General features: G+C 37.2%; 1 protein-coding gene across 7 annotated transcripts in view; it reads left to right on the top strand.

Annotated features, from left to right (window-relative positions):
- Positions 1-21,380, top strand: part of MLLT10 (MLLT10 histone lysine methyltransferase DOT1L cofactor) — a 129,832-nt gene that overhangs the window by 87,238 nt on the left and 21,214 nt on the right. For all 7 annotated transcript variants that reach the window (XM_080579108.1, XM_080579107.1, XM_080579106.1 and 4 more), the window contains one exon: positions 6,926-7,104. In XM_080579108.1, the coding sequence (XP_080435234.1) occupies positions 6,926-7,104 (179 nt within the window). The remainder of the gene's footprint in view (positions 1-6,925; positions 7,105-21,380) is intronic.

The following is a 21,380-nucleotide window of genomic DNA, read 5'->3' as shown; positions in this document are numbered from 1 at the left end:
TGATGGTTGGTTGTAGCCTTTCTCTGGCTACTTCTGTTCTTACTTGTTCTGTCTGCTCTCAGTTTTGTTTCTTACTCCTGTGTCTATTTTCGGGTCTACTTTCACCAGTTGTCTTACACTATTTTTGAGTCACAATGTTGAGAGTTGTAGCACAGAACAGACAGCCATCGTGTCAATTCCAGTACTGTGGTCATCTTTTGAAAGATAGCGTGTCTGCACTAGCAACTTTACAGTTCTGCACAGTTGGTCTCAGCATCGATGTGGGCAAAACTTAGTATATATGCTATGATTTTTTTTAACATGGTAAATTAAACTAGGCAAAGTCTCTACAGATCATGGGTATTAAAGTTTTTTGAACCTAGCTAAATTTGGACAGACTTTACAGTATAGATAAAAACACATATGCCTGTGGCAAAGCATGGGGATAGCAGTGCTCAGCTAAGCTGTATAAATGTTTTTATTTTTATTTTTTTAAGGTAGAGAAGAACAATTTACAAAGTCAATCTGAAATACTTCCTTTCCGCTTATTTATATTCATGGCATTTTTTCAGAGTATTGAATAAAGGAGTCTCATTGTTCAGTTGTCAAATATTGCAACCTTACGTGTAACTGCTTGCCCATGAGTTTCTAAAATACCATTTTAAAGCTTTAGTTGTTGATAATGACACCTATGTAGTCTAGCAGTGGTTAAGGCAAACCAGCTGTTTGCCACAACCATAAATAACTAATCACAACAGAATTAATTCCCTTGTTACTCGTGTTAGCCCCTCTAATGTCCCAGTTTTCCTAATTCTGTCTCAGTCAAGCATCCTGCAGCATACCTGCAAAAACAGTAATTTCAGATCATTGGAATCCAAAAAGAGAAAACTTTTGAAACTCCTTTAAATACTATATTCTGTTAACAGTGAAGAGGAATGTAGTGCTTCCAATGATTCCTCATTTCAGTGCTGAGATTGCTGTCAGACTGATTTGAAGCTATGGTAGGTTTTCTCAGATCTTAAGCTAACACATTAAGTTCTCACTGAAAATTAAAGAACAACTTAGATCACAACTGTCATGTTCCTACTTGGGAATACTTGTTTAATGAGCCTAATACTGCTTAATTTTTAGTGTAAGTCATATTATAGTAGCTTAAGTTTGTACATCTTGGATCACCGTGGCAAAAGTGAACTTGTAGAAGCTGTAGTCTTTATTTATCAGTTATTCTTCCATATCTGTCTAACTTTTTCTTCTTGCAAAGATCTTTCCCTGTTTTTACGTGTTTGAACTTCAGGTCTTTCCTGTACTTCTGAACATATTGTATCTCAGACCTGACCATGTAATTCTGGGTCTTACTGATCTTTTTCTAGAAGAGATCTTCAAAACTTACCGCATCATTCTAGAATAAGCATGTAATTCTTAATGTGTCTTATTTTATAAAGTTAAATTATTTATAGATGTAAACCTTACGCAGGCTGTTACAAAGCATCTCAAAGATAGATTCTCTGAAGTCAGAACCTCTAGAGGCTCATGATTACAAAGCAAGTAATGAATTAGGAAACTTTTCTTCAGGGTGATCTCTACTGATGCTTTCATCAGGGTTGTTTTTAGCATAGCTAAGATAGCACAGAAGTCAATAGGGAAAGAAAATTAAGATATGCAGGCTTTTCTCCTGTAAAATTAAGCATGTAGTTATGCTGTTGAGGACAACAGTGGGCCCTATTTCCCTATTAAAGATGTTTCTGCAGAAGAATAAAGGCAAGACTAGCAGTTCCCTAAAATCAGTAGTCACATTATCATCTCAGCATTTTGTACTTACTTTTAGTATGTGATGCTTTAATATATATATATATATATATAAATAAAATATATATCTAATAGACTCAGATATCACCTGGAATTAGTTTATGAACAGTAGTATAGGTATCAGTGGTGCCAACTCTGAACCAACAAGACATTGTTCCTAAATTACTTTTAGCTCAGCCATGAAGCATGTTTCTGGAGGCATTGCAAGGGTGCAATGAAAATCTGCCATAGGATCTGCATGATGGGATAAACCTTGGTATCCCAGTCTATGTGAGCAGGCTACTTCTAGTCATGTGCTGGAAATAAGACCTTACACCTCTAGTACAAGTACGAGGGGGCAGTCTGCACAGTAAGAAACAAGCTCAAAGTGAAAAGGCAAAGTTACAGGGATTGAGAATTTAGGCAAATCCTTTCAGCTAGTAGTTTTTAGTGCTGTTGGTGGGACAAGGCAGGAGCGATGCACTTCATGGCTTGGCACTGATGTTTCTTGCACGCGTCGCAAAGGTGTATATGGTACTTGCTGGAAGCACGGCTCAGAGCAACATATTCCCCTCTAACCTGTTCTTAGAAGAAAAAGGAGAAATTACCTTGGAATTTCTGGAAGGTTTCAAGACTTTCTCTGCAAAGATGACTGTAACCCATATACTAACTGATGTGCTTCTCCAGTCTTTCTGTTGTGGCCCACAGGTTCTCCCCACCTCTCACAAACCCTTTTCTGTGCTGGGATCCCCCTTCCTCCCAAATTGCCTTAGGATCTTGCAACTCCTTCACCATCAATGTTGACCTCTTTTCTCATCTAAAAATCCTCCTGCCAAAATGGCTGCGTCTGTCGCACAGTAACTCATAGCGCCATGTCATGTCACGCGCCAGGCCTCCGCCCAAACGCAGCCTGTCCGCCCCACAGCTTTGTCCTAGGGCGTGCTGTGGAAGTTCACATCGGTTCAGAAAGGGTTGCAGGAAATTCACTGGGGCAAAGTTGGAAGCAAATCCAAGGCTATTAAGTACAAAGGCCATGCCTGAAGCTCAAAATCTATAAGTCATAGATTTCTAGAGGCTGGGGGAGTATTTGAGGGAGGTCTTACCTCATACATACCCTCTGCTTGTGCTTTTCCTTGTGCAACTGCTATTGGTCACAATAACCTGGTATTTATTTACTTGTTTGTGCTTAGCATTAGATTCACTTCAGCTTATATTTTGTCCATATGGCAAAACAATGAATTGTGGCACAATTTTCCCCAATTAACATTCTATTAGAGTAGAATGTGCTCTTGGTTGTTTAAAAAAAAAAAAAAGGCAAACAAAAACCACAACAAAACAAAATCAACAAACTGGTTGCTTATCAACAGCCAACTGCATTAAAAGGCACTTTTTCATTTTGCTCTGTATAGAAAATTGTTGTGGTTGTAGGGTGGATTTCTTGGCAATCGTCACAGGAAGTGGAGGTGCTGGAAATGTTTATATAGTTTAATTTTTTCTAAAGAAACTCCTTGTTCTTATAATTTCCTTTGATTTATGTGAACTTTACTTCAAGACTGATTTTTTTTTTTTCTCCTGCTTCCCCCCAAGTGGGAAGGCAAATCTTAGGTTCCGTGGTTCTGTGCAAGTTTACATTTCAAAAAAAAAAAAAAAAAAAAAAAAAAAAAAAAAAAAAAAAAAAACCCACAAAAAAACACTGACTATATTGTTATTTTTTAAGCTTTGGCAAAATACGAGGGGCAGCAACTCGTGGTAGATACTCTGGATAAACAGAACAGAATAGTTGAGTTAGAAGGAAAGAAGGAAACATCAAAGATTGTCTAGCCCAACTGCAGGGATCGTGGTAGGAAAGCTTAACGTATTGAAGTCAGCTGTGAGACGCACCACTGTTGAAAGTGAGAAGTTGGGTTGCTTTGTGAATTCTTCTGCTTATGGAACTACTTAGTTTGGGAGATTTTTAATAAAACCATTTCAATTGTTCTGTGTGCCACTAGTATGTTGCTGTGTATGTTGCTGCACAGCTAGTTATTGCTATTCTTGAGTCTGTATAATCTGTGTTCCCTGCTCTGTACTAACGCACTTCTTTTGCTAATCAGGCAGTTATTTCTTGTCCAGAGAAGTGTTTTTTTTTTTTTTTTTTCCTCCACAGTTGCCCTTCTGGTAAGCATTTGACTCCAGCAACACAGGCTATGCATGCATTTTCTCTCTCAGGACCTGAAATGATGTTTTGCATGTCTTAGCAGTGCTAGGCGCAGTCAGACTTCACCCTGGCAGTGCTGTGTCCACCTGCAGCTGAAGAACTGTTCTGCTCAGAACTCTGAAGACTATTTAACCATGCTGTTTATGCCCCTGGCAAATTACACAGTACCATTTATCACAGGTTCTGGCTGTTTAGCTTTCATTAATATGGGAAGGATTTGAAGGAGATTGGTTTGTTTGGCACTTACAACTTCGGTAGATAGCGCTGTGTTCAGTTCTTACTTCTTGCTGATTCCAAGAGTGATTTGTCTCCTCTCAGAAAACAAAAGGATGATTTGATACACTTTAGACGTTTTAAATATGTACTTTTCTGACTTTCTGATATGATGAACACACAATTTTTGTACAGGTTATTTTTAAAATGGTGTGAAAATCAAGGGTTTATTTGTATGTTACACACAGAGCTCTTAAGTGAGTGCTTGCATGAAGTCTTGGTTGTATGACTGGTTCCAGAAAGTGCACTGACTTTATGTATTAAGTAAAGTATTGCTACATGGAAGTGTTTAGCCCAAACAGAATATTTGGATAGGTCATGTTTTCTTGTATTTTGCAACAGCAACAAACAGTGTTTAAAAACAAACAGACCAAAACAAACAAAAAACTACAACAGTAATAAAGGGGGAAAAAAAAGCCTACTTCATTCCACCAGTGAACTAGTTTATTGCTTGTTTTTCTTCTGAAGTAGTTTTATGCCTGTGATTTTTATAACTATCTGCTTGTGTTCCAAAATTTTATGTTAAAGAGGAAGAATAAACCTTACAATTGAAATAGAAGTAGCAGAAGTTCTGCAGTTGTTAAATAAATAAGGTTCTGAAAATGGAGAAAAAAATTAAAATACTGCACTTTAAATTTTGGAGTTGTTTTATCTTTCTGGCAAAATACCTTTTTTTTTTTTTAACTTTCACAAAAAAAATTTGACTTTAACAAACAATTTTGTTTTCTCCACTCATGATCAATGACACTTTGAGAACAGTAGCGTTTGTGGTGACTAGCTCTTGTGATTTGATACGTTGTGATATTTCTTTATTTTGTACCTTTAAAACTCACAGAGCCAGGTAGTTCTGAGTCTCATCGTTCTCAAGAAATGCTGTGGCTTTCATTGTTTTGAGTACACAACTAAAATGGGGGGGGGGGCACACACAAATCTCCTTTTTATTAATTTGAAATCAGACTTAAAGCAGACTTTTTTTTTTTTTTGAGGACCTGGATTATACTTCAGCTTCTGTGGTTGCTAATATTGCATTTAAGAACAGACTCGATAGCAAGGCTGTTTGTTAACCATGGGCATTTTGGTAGTGTGTAGAGACAACTAGAGCAGGATCCATAGAATTTACTGTCTGAGTTAGATAAGGCAGATGGAATTGGAGACAGATCCTAACAATGTGAACATTTTAAGGATCCTAACTGCTTGTAATGCCATAATTATAGATATTTGGGATGCTGACAAAATAAAGGTGGGGGGAAGACCATAGAAGGTGTGCTAAATGGAAGGAGAAAAGAACAAGCTCTGTAGAAAGCAGATCAAGTACGGAATTGCACTGTGAGGAAGAGATTGGGGAGGAGATTGCAAGTCCCTAATGTAGCATAGGCAGGGGAAAAAGTCTTGTCAGAATGCGTCTTTGGCTGTTTTTTTCATCTCTTCTTTCTCTATTGGGTCTGGCTGGCTTTTTCTTCAGTTTTTCTTTACCATTAACACAGGCAGGGAATTGAAGATACATCAGTGTTTGCGTATTCTGGGGTGGGTTTGGGTGTTCCTAGCCTCCCTTGCCTGGGCTCAGGAGGAATGCTGGGTGGCATGTGGTATTTTAATATTGCATATCTTCTTGTCGCTGCCTTCTTCAAATCATTATTTGTATGAGTGACAAACTAGCTCCACCCTTTGCCTTCTAACTGGCATTTCAGTTCTGTTGCTTTTCTTGATCTAACCATGTTCATTCTACTTCTGTTTACTCCCTGTGGCACTCTTCCTCTAACTGCAGTTCAGTGCTACCATGCTTGATATTCCTTGGCCAGCTGACAGCTCACTTATCTAATGCACGTGGAGCCTAACAGTTTCATAGACAGGTACTACTTCTCGTCCTGGGCTTCTGGTCAGTAGGGCTTTTTCCCCATCCTGTATAATGAACGTTACCCTGCATGTAGATGAACAGAAGTAATGGCTTCACAGAGGGGTATGAACTCTTGCCGTTTAAATTGCTAACATGTGAGTCTGACTAATGTTAATGTGTTCAGTCATTTACTCGTTGGCTGCTCTAGCAGATATACTAGTAAAGCATTCTTCGATCACAGAGTTTTAGTTTGTGAATAAATGAAATGCCACCAGTTCTACTAGCAGATCTGAGAACCTTATCCTCAGACTTGCTGTCATTTTTTTTCTCAACATGTACAAGAAATCCATAGTTGCCAAAATTACAATTTTAAACAAATGTATGTTGTTCAGAAACGTGTGACCTTAAAGTCAAAAAGTATTTTTCCACTCATATCTTGTATGTTCTGTTATACAGCCCAATACTTCATTCTTTATCTACTTTAACTTTTAGAGTAATTCCTTGAAACAATATGCTTGGATAGCAGACTCAGTTGAAGGCAGGTATTTTAGCCAAAAAATCTGCTACTCTTAATACTTAAGCATAGTTTGTAATGCACATAAATATTTGATCTATCATATGTTTTAATAGAACTTAGATCTGAGTCAGTCTGTGTTCCCTGAGTTGTAGAATGTCAAATGACGAGAGCACTTTTCTCAATCAGCATGGTTAGAAATTCAACGCAGGAACTTTCGGCATTATGTATTAAGTAATCTTGTTTGTTTTGATTAATTTTCGACTGCATATTTACATGGTTACTAGAAAATGGGGAGGGGGAAGAGAGAGATGCATGTAATCATTTTTGTAATTTTTTTCAGGTATTTTTAGCAGCAATGATGTAGCAGTATCATTTCCAAATGCAGTATCTGGCTCAGGATCTAGCACTCCCGTTTCCAGTTCTCATTTACCTCAGCAGGCTTCAGGCCACTTGCAGCAAGTGGGAGCTCTGTCACCTTCAACTGCGCCTTCTATAACTACTGTTGTTGCTGCAACTCAGGTAAACTATCACAAGAGTTTAAGTTAGCAAACAATGTTATTGACCCGCTTATTTTCAGTGTTACGAGAAAACATCATTTATTTGGGAAACAGGTTAATAAACATATTTGTTGTGAAAATGTTGTCATAGTGGCTAGAGTTTCCCTACAATATTACATAGTTCTGTATCTGTACAGTACATAGATTTAAGAAAAAAAATAGTCTGTGGAAGTATGTAATAATAATGATTATATCATGTAACCCTAAATGCTGGTTACAGTTTGTCAGTGCTCCAAACAATGTCTGTTGTCAGAACAGTGTTTTAAGAAAGAATTTAAAAGAAGAAATCAACTAAAATTTTTGAATGTTTCATGTAAATAAAATATGGTGGTATCAATTAAAGAATGAACGGGTTTATTTGGGGGATTTGAAAAATGGACAACTAAAGCTAGCCTTGGCAAAGAGGAGGCCAAGGTTGGCATCTTGATAGCAAATGGAAGTTGACAGACACACTGTAGTTTGGTATTCGAGAGGTCATACAAATGAAGATACATAGGTTGTGTCTGCTGAAGGGATAAGGGAGGAGGAGTGCAGAAGGAAGTGTGACATGGTCAAAGTCATGAAATAGAAAAATTATGGTAGTATTTTGTGTGAATTTAAACTAGACAAGATTACATTTTTGAAAGTCATGGAGTATCCATGGAGTATGAAGCTATGGCTGTAGAGAGCCAACGTGATTAGAGTGAGTATGAAGGAATGCTGTACTGGGCATAATGGTTCTTGTACTTTGTGTTTCTTGTATTTTTTGTTTTCTGTTGGGAATCTGTTTTACAACTAATATATCAAATGTATCTTTTGGTGTGTGCATACAAGTCATCAATTTTTAATTTATAGAAACTATAGTTTCTATAGAATTAAGATAGTGGATATAAACCTGAAACCTGTGTGTTTTTGTGTGCATATGTGCAGGCGTGTGTGTAATAAGTGTATAGCAGAAATATTGTACAGAGACAAGTGTAGTAGTGTGACATTTCAATATCAAATGACGCTGCTATATATAGCAGGTAGTACGTACTTTAAAGTAATTCTTCTAGATTCATTTCTGAAAGAAATAAGTCTTGTGTTATCCCATTGTATCTGTGTCTGATTTCTGTATCATAACTTTGGTATCACAACTTTGGAAACAGCTGGCTAGTTTCACCCAAAATTGGGTGACATCTCCACAGAAATCGGTAGAAACCATTTTAAGGAAAAAAAAAAAGGGGGGGCAAAAATAGCAGTGCTTTTGGGAAGAGCTAATGTAGCATTCCTGAAGGAAAGTTGTAACCAACTGGAGTTCCTCTTACTCTTTTTTTTTTTTTTAATTTTCAAAAGCTATTACATAAAATAACTCACGACATTTAAAATAAGCAGCCTGGAGATGAGCAGAGAGGTTGTGTCATAGTTCAGTAGCTGATTAAATGATTAAGAAAAACCAAACAAGTAGATGCTCATCTCTTGCAGTGGAGGGCTTTCCATTGCAGTCTTAGAATAATCAGTGTTGTGGCCTTTTGTACAGTTCAACATATTCATAAATGATCTGAGAAAAGGAGGAGGAACAGAAGCTACATTTGATTACGCTAGGTGATGCAATGAGCTATCATGAGGTCAACTCAAACTCAGAACTGCTGAAAGACTTCACCAGCCTGTGTTGACAAAATGGTAAGAGGGCAAATGAAATTTATGTTAGAGGGAAAACAGTTTCTGTGCAAAACAGATACAGTAGACTTGAAAGAGGTATGAGAGCAAACAGTGGCAAGGACCGGCAACTTTATAAGGGATGAGTAAATGGTGTAGGACTACTTGCCTGAAAAGGAGACTCTTGGACAGAATAAGCCAAAGGTATGTAAAAGGAGAGATGACATGAAATAGGTAAACAAGCAAGAGCTGTACACTATTGCTTTCTATTTGTTAAACTCTGATAGAGGATAAATAGATTAAAAAAACAATGGGACAGAACCCATATGCCATTTCCCAACTTTTAGGACTTGCAAACCTAGGCTGAGAACACCTCTGCCATAAAGAGAGGCTGAGGGAGCTGGGGTTGTTCAGCCTGGAGAAGAAAAGGTCCCAGGGAGACCCTATAGTGGCCTGCCAGTACCTAAAGGGCCTACAGGAAAGCTGGGGAGGGACTCTTGGTCAGGGGGTGTAGGGTTAGGACAGGGGGTAGTGGTTTTATACTAAAAGAGGGGAGAGTGTGGTGATGCACTGCCACAGGCTGCCCAGAGAAGCTGTGGATGCCCCATCCCTGGAGGTGCCCAAGGCCAGGCTGGATGAGGCTTTGGGCAACCTGGTCTGGTGGGAGGTGTCCCTGCCCATGGCAGGGGATTGGAACTGGATGATTTTTAAGGTTCCTTCCAACCCAAACCATTCCATTATAATGATTCTACGATGAAAATACCAAGCAGACACTTCCACAGCACAAAGGACTTTGTTTCATGCTAAATCATGATGACCACCTGTAACTTTGTTTTTCCTGGACTCTGGGAATTTTAGTTTCAGTTCATGAGGTCCTTGCTGGTATTTGAACAGACTCAGTCAAGAGAACCTGTTTTACTGTGCAGTTGTTCCTAAGTCAAGAGAACTGTTTCACCATGCAGTTAGGGACATGACTGAATATGCTTCAAGGGTGAGGGTTTGCCTGCTTAGTTCTGCAAGGTTTCATAAGAATGCTGCATCAGCTGACTGGGCTCTTGTGGGTGTATTATCAGTGTTTACCCACCTCTTGACCATGAAAGTCTTCAAATAATGGTGTGCTAATGTATTTGTTGTGTAGTGCTCTAATTAAAAGAAAATCAGCCAAGATGCTAGGTGTACCTACAATGATTACAAGTTAAGGTAAGCTTGTGCCCCTATAGAAGGTAAAAAGTAATGGTTTAAAAGGTTGGGTTTATTTGAACTATTAGTTAAGAGAGCAACTATGCTCAAAATTTGATTGCTCAGCTGTTTGGTCAGCATGACTGATGTGCAGTTGGAATAATACTAAAAATTGGAATAGCCTCAAATATATGCTGTTACAGCACACTCCTCTAAGACTTTGCTTAACTTCTCTTTTTCTATTAGGCAATTGTAAATTATGATTTTGGAGAGATCATAAATTTGCCAGATCTTAATGTATTTTATCTTTTTTTTTTTTTTTAATAATGGGGTGTTAGGAAATTCCAAAGAGAAGGTCTTGGGGGGGAAAAATGCATTTCTATTGATTGAGTCTCAGAATTGGCTGAACTGTTTTAACTAGGAGGCTATAGCAGACATCTAATACAGAAAGTTTTGCTCATGGCATTAGGAAAACTTACAAGCAATACTACCGTGCCTGTATTGTTGAATAACTGCTGTGTCCCTATAAAACTGAAGTGATGAAAAACCCCAAAAGTAGTACCCTCAAGTGCTGCTTTTTCCTCCAGTAACTAAACAGCACTGATTTTAAAGCTTAAATTTTTTTTTTTTGGAATCCTGGAATTCTGGTTTTGAATTCTTTAATTCTGTTGTCTGCTAGGATGGGATGGCTCCCACAGTGTGCTTTTTGTTTGTTTTTAAGACTGGCCTCATTGTAATCACCTTTTCTTACGTATCTCACTTTATTCTGACTTTATCCCACCCATAATTTTTATTCCAACGTAATAAATTCAGAAGAGATGATTAGCTTGTGTTCCATGCTGTGCCATAACTGAATTTAACTGCTGGTGTTTCTCACCAGCTGGGAATCAGTGGTCTGCTAGCTGGAAATGCATCTATCTATCTATCTATCTATATATATGCATATATATTTCTCTGATAGTTTACACTGTGCAATTAAGTGGGACTTTATTAGCATAACAATGTGTTTAACAATTGCAAGAATATAAGACGATGACATACAGGAGAAGAATGCACAGCCCATGCAAATATTTGTTTCTGGTTTTCTGTGAATTGATCCTCTCTGTGTGCTTGTAGGTACTGCCTGTTTTGCATGTAACAGCAAAATACTGTCTCACAAACTACTGTCTTTTCTCTGAGAAAAAGATGTCTTTAACTTTTACAGGAAAATTAACATGTGCTTTGTTGTTAAGAAAAATCAGTTTCTTGCATTTTGGTTTTGAATATTGTATTAATTTTTCCTTGTTAAGCCAAGTCACAGTTTGGACCAACACAAGGTTCTGTGCTCAGCTTTATCTTGAAGATTTCCTTGTGTTTCATACTTGATTGTATCAGAGATGGTGGTTAGCCTATTACGCTGTTCTGTAACAGCCTGCTATATTGCACTTTCTGATAAGGTATTTTTAGTGACTAATATGTGTTTATAACAAAAGTAGTGACCTAGGTTCCTCAGCATCTTTTGGTATTGTCCATCAGTGTTTGTCTTCTGCTTGTCAGCAAATGGTGGTCATTAGAATAACTTAGTTTAATTTTTTAACTTAGTTTTAGTAAATTACCTGTTTTGTAGTGAAGGAAATGTTTGTTGCTTTGGTTGAGATTGAGATTGGTCGAGCTGTCTGTTCATTTTGGTTCCCTAAATGAGTGAAACTATCCAAGTAGTGCTCCATTCCCATTTATTTCTGGGCTCTCTGTGAACACAGAATACAGCATCAGACTGCAGAAATGGAAGTAAAGGTTTTTAACTGGATTTTCTTCAGTCATTGATTAATTTCTCAGACTTTATATTCTGTTAATGAAAAATGCATCTTGTCATCTAATATCAATAATATTTTTAGTGCAAGTAGAATATGCATGTAGTGCTTTCTTTACAATAGAGCCTTTTATTTTCAAGATTTGTAGCTAATCTGATTTTTGGTGCTGGTATTGTATGGGTCAGTAAAGTATGATCTTTAGGCTATAGTAATCATGGTTTATGCAGAAATTATTTTCAGAATTTCATTTTGGAAACTGTGGCCAAGTGGCAACTTTGGATTTATTTTGCCTCCCATGTGACGGTGTCTAAGGTCCTGGTGATTGTAAGAAACAGAACCATGGGGCAGTTTGAAGCAGTGTTGCACATCCATGACACTAACCTGTCTTACAGATACAGTCCAAAGGGTTATTTTGTGTTTCTTAGGACAGAGAGAAAAATGTTTTTGCTAGTAGATTCTTTCTTATCTCAAGCTGTTTTTCTTTCTCCATTTTTGTTCCCTAAGTATTCATCTCTTACTTTATGCACTGTGTTTCCTTGACCACACAAGCAGCTAATAGAGGGAAGGAAAAGAAGCATCTGTAACAGCAGTTCTTGTGACTTGCACAGGGATAGGGAAACTGAATAGCTGCTGTTCATGACTTTAGTCCGGGATTTAATTGTGGTGGTGTGAGAGGTCCACTTCAACATAGTGTAATAAACTACTGCCTCGGCGGTGGAGATGTGATAATTGGGAAGGTAGGTGCTGCTACTCAGTTGCAATTCTAAGTGAAATAAGTTTGCTTTAATCACTTCCATTATCCCTGAAGTCCGTTTGGCTTTGCTCCCCTTAGGAGCAGTAGGAAAACAGCAGGGTTTTCTTTAGCATTCATATAGTGGTGGTTATCCTCTTTTGTGTGATCCAGCCTTTAGAGAGAGATAAGGCTTAATTTTTTCAATAGGTTTGGAGTTATTTGTTAACAATAGAGGAATGTGAAAGCTCAGGAATCCTAAGATCTTTTCAGATGCTGAATGTATGGCAACTGATGTTTCAGATGCTGCTGTCCTGCGGTTTTTATTTTCTCACTTTCTGAATTACTCTAGCTCCTAGTTTTGGATCTGTGTAGCCCCCTGCTCTTTCTCTACACCATTAGTTTACACTGTTTTTGTATTTCCTATTTTAGTGTTTTTTATTCTGTCACAGTTCAAGTCTGCTCATCGTTTGGCATATTCTCAAGGCAACCTCCTCCTCCTTTTTATTTTCAAAAAAAAAAATTGAACATACTGGTAAAAAGGAATGCTGTTCTTAATTCTTGTGCCAGCCAACAGAGGTTAGGAGCGACTTCGAGAGCAATGCTATTGATGCCTTCCAAAACAGGGGTGGAATGTTCTCTGTAGCTGAAATTATGATTACATAGAAATACAGCTTCAACGAGTAGTCCTTACTGAAAAGGCACTTTTATTGGGCAAGTCTTCAGAAGGCAGATTTGACATTTTTGTCGGACAGCATAACGCACCTGCCTGATTGATACTGCCACTGGGTTTTCAGTTGTAACAACAAATTATGGATGTCATATTCTCGAATTCAGTACGGCCAATGAAGATACTCCACCATCCGCTTCTGTTTCCCAGTCTTCTTCAGAGAAACATACCCTCTTTCCTATTCTTTCCTGCTTGCTTATTTAATGTTCAGCTTGGAAGTAAATGTGAGGAAGGGAGGAAAGTTTCAGGATAAGCATCTGATGTGTGCTAGAACTGGGCAGGTAAAAGCGTAAGTCCATTTAAATGAAGTTTCTGGGCCATCCTTTCCGTGGGTGCTCTAGAAAATGGTAGGTCTGTTAGCTGTCAGTGCTTTAATGAGCTTTTCTTCAGGGGGTAGAATGAAAACATGAAAAAGGACAAACTGTCCTCAGTTGTAGGATGCTGTGACATGACAGACGTAATAATCTCAGACTTCAAGTAACCTGCACTAGATGGTTGGTTGCTTAAGTGGGCATCCTGCTTCAGTCCCAAAGGTACACATCACAACCACGCGGAATGGCTGAAGTTAAGAATTTAGTGTAATGCTTGTGTGGACAGCTTTGGGTCAGGACATCTTAAGACTTAAAACTAGAGGTGTTAAAATTATCTCAACAGACCTATTTAAATAGAATAACCCTTTCTTGCTGTGCAAAAGAATTTATCCTAATTATGGTAAATTTAGCTATGCAATCAAAGATGATTTCCATAACTTGGGAAGACCCTTATGTTGTTTTTATATTTCTTCAGGTCAATTTCTGACCTCTGTTTCCTAATACAGAAATAATAGATGCTGAATGCTTGAATAGCTGTCACGATGTCCAGAGTGCAGTTAAAGAGCAGAAATCTATACAGCAAAGCCTAGCGACTTGGATGGGTCCTTTATATTGTATAACGGTTATTTGGGTGGGTGCCTTATAATGAAACCTCTTAACCCTTAGGAATCAGTCATTTATATAAAGCATTGATAGTGCTTATGATAATGTTATTTTTTCTTATTTTTTTTCCAAAATACGTTACCTCTGGTGATCATGACATCAGGTCATACCAGGCTTTTCCTTTCTTTGATAGTAAATCAAATATATGATCTTTCTTGCAGATAAGCACTTTGTTCTGGTTTCTGTTTTTTTAAATTCTTTCTAAAGATGATTTGCTTTAAATTTAATATGAGTGGTAATTAAAAATAGAATAATAAATCATCTTGTAATTATGATACTGCGTGGTTTAAGCAGCATGCTTCCAGAAAAAGGAAATCATATCCTTAAAATGATACTGTAATTCTCTAATAAATAGACATGGTGGGTACATGAAAACCACTTAACATATTTTATGTGACTATCAAAACACCTCTTGGTGATAAGATCTCTCAGAAGAGGCTCCTAGCTGTGGGGTCAAAGGTAAAATATCAACATGTATCACGGAGTGTTTGGATGTGGAGATTACTCCGTTCTCTTTATCTTTAAACATAAGGAAAAAGGGAAAAGCAGCAGCAGCGCATCCAGAACAAAAAGAAATCATTCTTTAAAAAGTACGCTGCTCATCCTTGGGGCTCTGCCACAGGGAGCTGCCAATGCTGGTAGATTTAGGAAGTGTCCTAAACGCATCCCTCAGTGCTGCAGACAGAAAGGGCTTTGGTATTGTGGTGTAAGTTTTCAGTGCAAAACAGTGATTTTTCCTTCCCAAACCACTAAACCATGTTTGTGTCACAGCCACTTAAATTTAAGAGACTCACAGAATCAAAAATGTAAAAAGAAGGATGCTAGTAAAGATTTTGTCATCTCAGTTTTGTTGGTCACTTAAAAGCTGTTTTAATTCTTTGTTACTTCTAGGCAAAATGGGTAAAAATCTAATTTTCTTTTCATTCAATCTGACTGGGGATTTTTGGGGTGGGGGTGGAGGAGAGTAGCAAGGAGGAAGAATTTACAGCCAGAGGGAAAATTCCTTCGAACATGTGACTCAACTAGAAGAACAAAGGGATCATAGTTGCAAGTAATCTAGTATTTAGCCCAATTAAAATCCTTACTTTTTATATTCTCCCCTTGCTTCAGTGAGATTGCCTTCATGTACACTTATGCAATACCCAGGTAGCCTGAGAGGCAGTTGCAGGATCTTGCGCAGTGCTGCATGCTGAGACAACTGCGTCAACGTTTCGGGCTAGCAATAAATGTTTTCTGCCTTCGAGCTGAAGCTTATTTAGCTTGGCTTATCTGGTGCTGCTGTAGCAACCATCAGTCTCCAGGCAACTGAGGCACATTGACCTCTTCGTTGAACTGAGTGTAGCACTACTTCAATTTAGCTGCCTGAGACAATAGTAATGGTGGTGAATGTGAAAAATGTGAAATTTTCTAGTCTGCATGCAATGGAAAGAATGATGATTATAAAAAAATATTAGATGAGACCAGTTGTTTAGCTTTGACTTGAAATGGATTGCAAGTTTATGTAGTATATATCCTTTGTTACAAGCTGCAAAGTTCATTGCTGAGGCTGCGTCCTTACAGGCCTTGTGTAAAATGTTGAGTATCTTGCAAACGTTTTTACACAGCAGCAATTCTGCTGCTATAGGCGTTCATTTCATCACTTAAACTGCAAAGACTGTTGAGCTTTATTTAGAAATTTGCAATGTCAAGATGTGCGAATAAAGAGCTGATTTATTATTACTGTTTTTGAAAATATAGACAATCTTGAAGGTAGTTACTTTTCTCTCAGATTCATTACTTACCATATTATGAGTGTATCTCACTAAACTGGATTTCTTTGGGATACTTGTGAAGAAAACAGATTACCTTACGGGGATGTGGGTCGGTTTCCTAATCAAGTCGTTCTCTCTGCTAGTCAATATGAAAGTGAAATTGGGATTCCTGGTGCACAGGTTGGTGTTCTTAAGGAAAACAGGCTCGTGGGCGGAATGTTGCTTCCGTTGTCTGTGTAGAGCACATCCAGGTTAAGTGCTGTGGAGACAGAGGTGGATGGAAAGGATGGAGGAACAAACTTGAGGTAAAGGGGATTTGTGTTGAAATGTTAGCATTTAGTTTGTGTGGGAGGGGGAGGGATCCCAGAGTTTTATCTTTGTAAAGCCTTCCTTTGAAATAAAAGGGGGGAGGGGAAGGGAAGAGGGTGAAAAAAAAGTTTCACTTTTAGTGAGGTAGCTTTTTAGTAAATTTTCGTACAGGCCTACTTTTTTAATGTCTAATTCTTAAATTATTTACAATGGCCTAAAATTTTACAGAGTATCCAGCTTAGTTAACGTGAAAGAGACCAGTAAAGTGGTTCTACCATTGAGGTTATAGCTTTTTCCCATTATTGGAAGAGAGGCCTTCCACCCATGTGGTTTTTAATGACTTGATGTGCCCTTGTTGTACAGTGGGCAGAGGTATAAATTAGTTTCTGTAGGTGTGCCATTAATTTTTCATTTTGCCTTTCAAATCCCACTGAGTTTCCCAGTTGCATTCATTCATGCCTTTCTTGGCAAATATTTGAGTGCTCTTGTTTGAAGGTTAGATGATTTCATTTAATTGAAGGATTTATTTGTACATTTAATCAAAACAATTGATTTTCAAAGACAGTATTTGATTATTTTCTTGTTCATAAGCAAGAGTCTTCATCACAGTTAAAAGTTCCAAGTATTTATTTGTGCTAGTAACATAAAAAGTAATAATGTTGTGAATAATGTTTCCATAGGATGATTTACAAGTTACGTATACATTTTTCCTAACAGATTTTAATTATAGTCATTTATATGTTTGTAGCTAAATGCTTTTTGATTGAAAAGTTGCTTTTTATTCGAAGATACCACAAAAACATTCTGTTTTCCTTTTAATTTTTCCAGCATTGTAAGCTTTTCTGTTAATTCTTTTATTTTAGTCAGTTAGTGAAATTTTTTTGTATACAGTCCAATTAATTTCAGAAAATTGCACCTTTATTGCACCCATTAAAAACAAAACAGAAGCTCACCAAACTTTAAGGCCTTTAATGTCCTTGATGGTAGTGGTGGCAGTGTGGGATGGGTTATCTTTTCAAGCCCAGTATTCCTTTTGGGGAAAGAATGAGTAACGCGTCGTAGTAAATGTTTGGGGTTGATTCATATTGTTGATGTATGTGTGATGGCAAATGAGGTGAGATTAGCCATAAAAAGTTGTGTGCAGTTCCTGCTTTCAGTCATCAGCAGTGCTGTAGGCTGTTTTCATCCAGAAGTCGGTATGCTAGTTTGCTTGAAAGTTAATTATGTTCAACCAATAAATAAGGAAACATAGAAAAATTCAAAAGGTATAAAGGAAGGCATTGGTTCAGGTGAAATAAATCGCTGGTATTTATCATGCTGCATTTTAAAATTATTCTGTTGTGCTATTTGTTTTGAAAAGTCATATGAAGGTTTTCAGAAGAAATCTGGAAATAGTGTTGTATTCAGGATTTTCTTTGTTGTCCTCAGTTTCATCTGTATTTCTTGGTATATTTAAAAAAAACAAAGCAAAGCAGAAATCCTTAAGTATTTTTTTTCCAATGGAAGCAAGGTCTAGATAAGATTTCTAAGCGTATTTCATATTTGTAGTGAGTTGATTCAAGAGTAGAAATGCAGCAGTTGATTTAGCAGAACTCTCTCTTGGGGCTCCTAGAAATTTTGGTGTATTGTTGCAGTTAACAGCAGTCTGACAACCCTTAGGGAGGTGTGTATTGCCATCCCATATGAAGAGTTAATAGAAATCAGAGAAGGCAAGTAATGATGTGGAGGGGAACCCTACACATCACTTAAATGAAGCTAAAGAAGGTACCAAAGGTACTGAAAGAGTAAAAGGACTTGATAACACATTCTTCCATTGCCTTGGATACCCAAGAAAAGCCAACTTCTACATGCTCCACACAGTGTGATTGGCTTAAAAAATTCTAGGGATAAAATCACCTTTCTGTGTCCAAATTAAGCTAGGAGACACAAAAGGCCAAGTTACTTTTGCAGCTATCACTTGATAGGCAAGCTCTTGCCAATTCTCAAGAAAAGCAGCTGATTTGTATGTATGTATATTATCCATTTGTATTTAGCGTCATTTATATAGCATGAATGTGTTTCAATATCTAAGCTCTTTTTTATTTTAGTGTAGGTTTTAATTTTGCTATTATTTTTCAGATAAATGTTGCTTGCCGTTGACCAAAATACTTTAGTCCAAGGTGACTTATAGAAAAATCACGTTGACCTTAATAGTTGGTCAAGACCTTGAATTTCCTTCCATCTTTCATGAAGCTAATCAGTTGCATGGAATTACACTAGAAACATCTTCCCAAAGTGTAGCAGAACAACCCTAAAATGTTTAGCTTGAAATTTCAACTACTTTTTTATACTCTTTTCAGAAGTAGTTTTCAATATAGTTTACAGAAATTTGCATGGTTTTGGTGATATCTAGTGCTCTTGATCTCAGTTTGTGTTAATGGGAATTGTGGGTCGTTCTGAGCTTTCTATCACAGCATCATGCCATGGTTAAAAAAAATAAAATAAAAAAAAAATAGTAGTATGATTAGTAAATGTTATGACCCCAAGCATGTTAATCTGGTAATCAAAAGGGCATAGTCAATGTAAGAGCAATGATATGTTTTTATTATAAATGAGAAATAAAAATATCCTTTTAATTTATTCTTGTCAGATATGTATTGGCTGGAGTAGGTAATTAAGTGATGTCACTAATTTGAAAGACTCATCGTAATATAATGCAAAGCTACAATTTAGCAATGACTATTTTTAAAGCGGAAGGGAAAAGGTATGTTGATTGGATAGAAGCTGATTAAGAAGCTGTCTCGGAATTGGTTGTTGAGGCCATCCTTGTTGTCCTATCATGAAAGGAGGAGAGTTCGGTAATGGTTTAACTACAATTAAATCCCTCCCCTTTCTTTATGGAAACTCAACTGTAGGCATTTCGGCATTAGGCTAAACAATGGTTTTGAATATGTTAAGCCCCTAACAATTAGGGTGCAGTTTGGGGCATTGAATAATGTGGAATGATGCAATTGAACCTGACAGCTTCAACAGTCAGCCTACTCATGGGACCTGAAAGTTGTTCACACTTGGTTTCATCTCTCATCACACGCTGAGTATTAAAACCTTACTGGTGTGGGGCTGAGACAGAAATGAGGCCTGTTATCAGAAAATATTTCAGAGCGTAGAACTTGAAAGGAACAGGGGAATTGGTGTGCTCCAAGGTTCTCCAATTTTTGAGACCTGATGCAATTGCATACAGCTAAGCATTGTTGCATTGCTCCCCTCCCCCCCTTTTTTTTGGCTTAAAAAATAATTAACTTTTTACATGAAAAAATTGTGTTCCCTGGAAAATTAAAGAAATGTCCAGTTGCGAATGCTAACGTGAAACTTTATATTCACAGTGTTATATACTAAAATACAAGTTGGAAGTCATGTAAACATTAGAGAAATACAAAAGTATTTTAAATATTCCACGGGATATTTGTATTTACTAGTTAAATCTGGTTAACTTGCAAATGCAGTCTTTTGATTAGCGGAATACCCTCTCCTTCCTTCAGTAGAGGAAGTGTTTTTAAGCATCCATCAAATATCGGGCATTTGTTCCTATTGCAGTCGGGCACTCTCTGAATTACAACGTATCTTCTGTCTGTGCTGCTCTGCTGCTTATTGCTTTACTGATTTATTGAACATGCCATAAATGAAAGCAGTGTATTATATACCTCTTGATGGGCTTAAATCCTTCTGCAAAAATCTTTTTGAGAAAATTTGCAGCCTTTTCAAAATACCTACTTAGCAGTCTCTTTATTAGTTCGTACGTTTTGATCGTGCGTTGTGTTGACTGTTTAAATGGACTCGGTTGAAACAAAGACTACTATGCCTTTAAAAGTTCTGGATTTTAGAGCATGTTTCAGTCCTGTGACCTTAATATGTATTGACAGGATGATTGCGCATTTTTAATAAATGCTTGCTACAGCTTGTTTCAACTGTGAGTGAAACATGAAGCTCCTATTTCACCTTTAAATAATGTAGTACTCCTCCACCTCCTCTACTCTCCTGTCAGATGAAGTCGTCACATACCTAATAAAGCTTCGCAAATCGTTATTCTTGTCATTTTACATTGCCATTTAAAAAAGTATTTCCATTTTTTTTATTTACCTCCAGCTTACTCGAACAATTTTACTAACGCGACTTTTTGCTTGGAGAGCTGCACGGGATCTGTGATGTCACCACAACTTCTGTACTTCCAGCTTGTTGTGGGACACCTTGGCTATTATTTTAAAGTATAAACAGGGGTTAAGTTTAGGGTGAACCACCACTTGTGAAAAAGATCAAGTTCTTAGATATTGTTTAAATCATGCTAAGTCTTTTGATCTGTTATATCAGCCCACTTGGCAAACATTGTTTAATTCCTTTGATGTCTTCTGTTTTGTGATGTGATAGTTACTCAACAGACTTCAGCGACTCCTTTCAAGATACTTAGATACTTTTTAGAAAGTTCTTAAAGCTATTTGGGCATGTTTCAGTCAAATAAACGTCTGTTCTCCTTGCTGATTATAGCTGCCCTGCCATTATAAATTAGTATATATAGTTGCTATTGTACAGTTTGAAGCAGCCTTACAGTGAATTACACAGAAGGAGAGTAAAAATACTGCAGCTTCTGTGTAACATGTGAGCTAGAATTAAGAAAAATCTTTTATAGAAATACTCTAAAACTAAACACAAATAACATTATGCTTGTAGTGTAAAAACTAGCAAGCTATATTAGAATTCGTAATCACAACCTGTTTATATTAATAAGAGTGTGTAGATTTTTAATTTGCTAGCCTTGTCTCTTAGATATGGAAGCAAATAATGGCTGTATTTTCATGTACTGTTCTGTAAGATTTCTTCAGTGAAAGAATTGGGGCTTGTTTTGTTTTTTTGAGAGGAAAACAATGGAAAATTACTAATGAGCAGTAATAGTTGATTTGAAATCGCTCTATATGCTTATGTTGAAGAAAACAGCAGGAGTTGTGCACTCTTGCCTTCTGCATCAGTAAGTGTCACGGTACTAATATGTATTGTATTACTGGAAGCTGTTGTGTCCAGGTAGGTGGAAATGCCTGTGTTATTTTAAGAGTTAAAAATAATTCAGACTAATTCTACTGGAGACGTGCAGTTCTGTAAAAAAAAAAAAAAAAAAAAAATTTAAAAAAAT

The sequence above is a fragment of the Anser brachyrhynchus genome (genome assembly GCF_964034855.1).
Source record: "Anser brachyrhynchus genome assembly, chromosome: 2".
Classification (NCBI taxonomy): domain Eukaryota; kingdom Metazoa; phylum Chordata; class Aves; order Anseriformes; family Anatidae; genus Anser; species Anser brachyrhynchus.
This window is presented reverse-complemented; position numbering and strand designations above follow the sequence as displayed.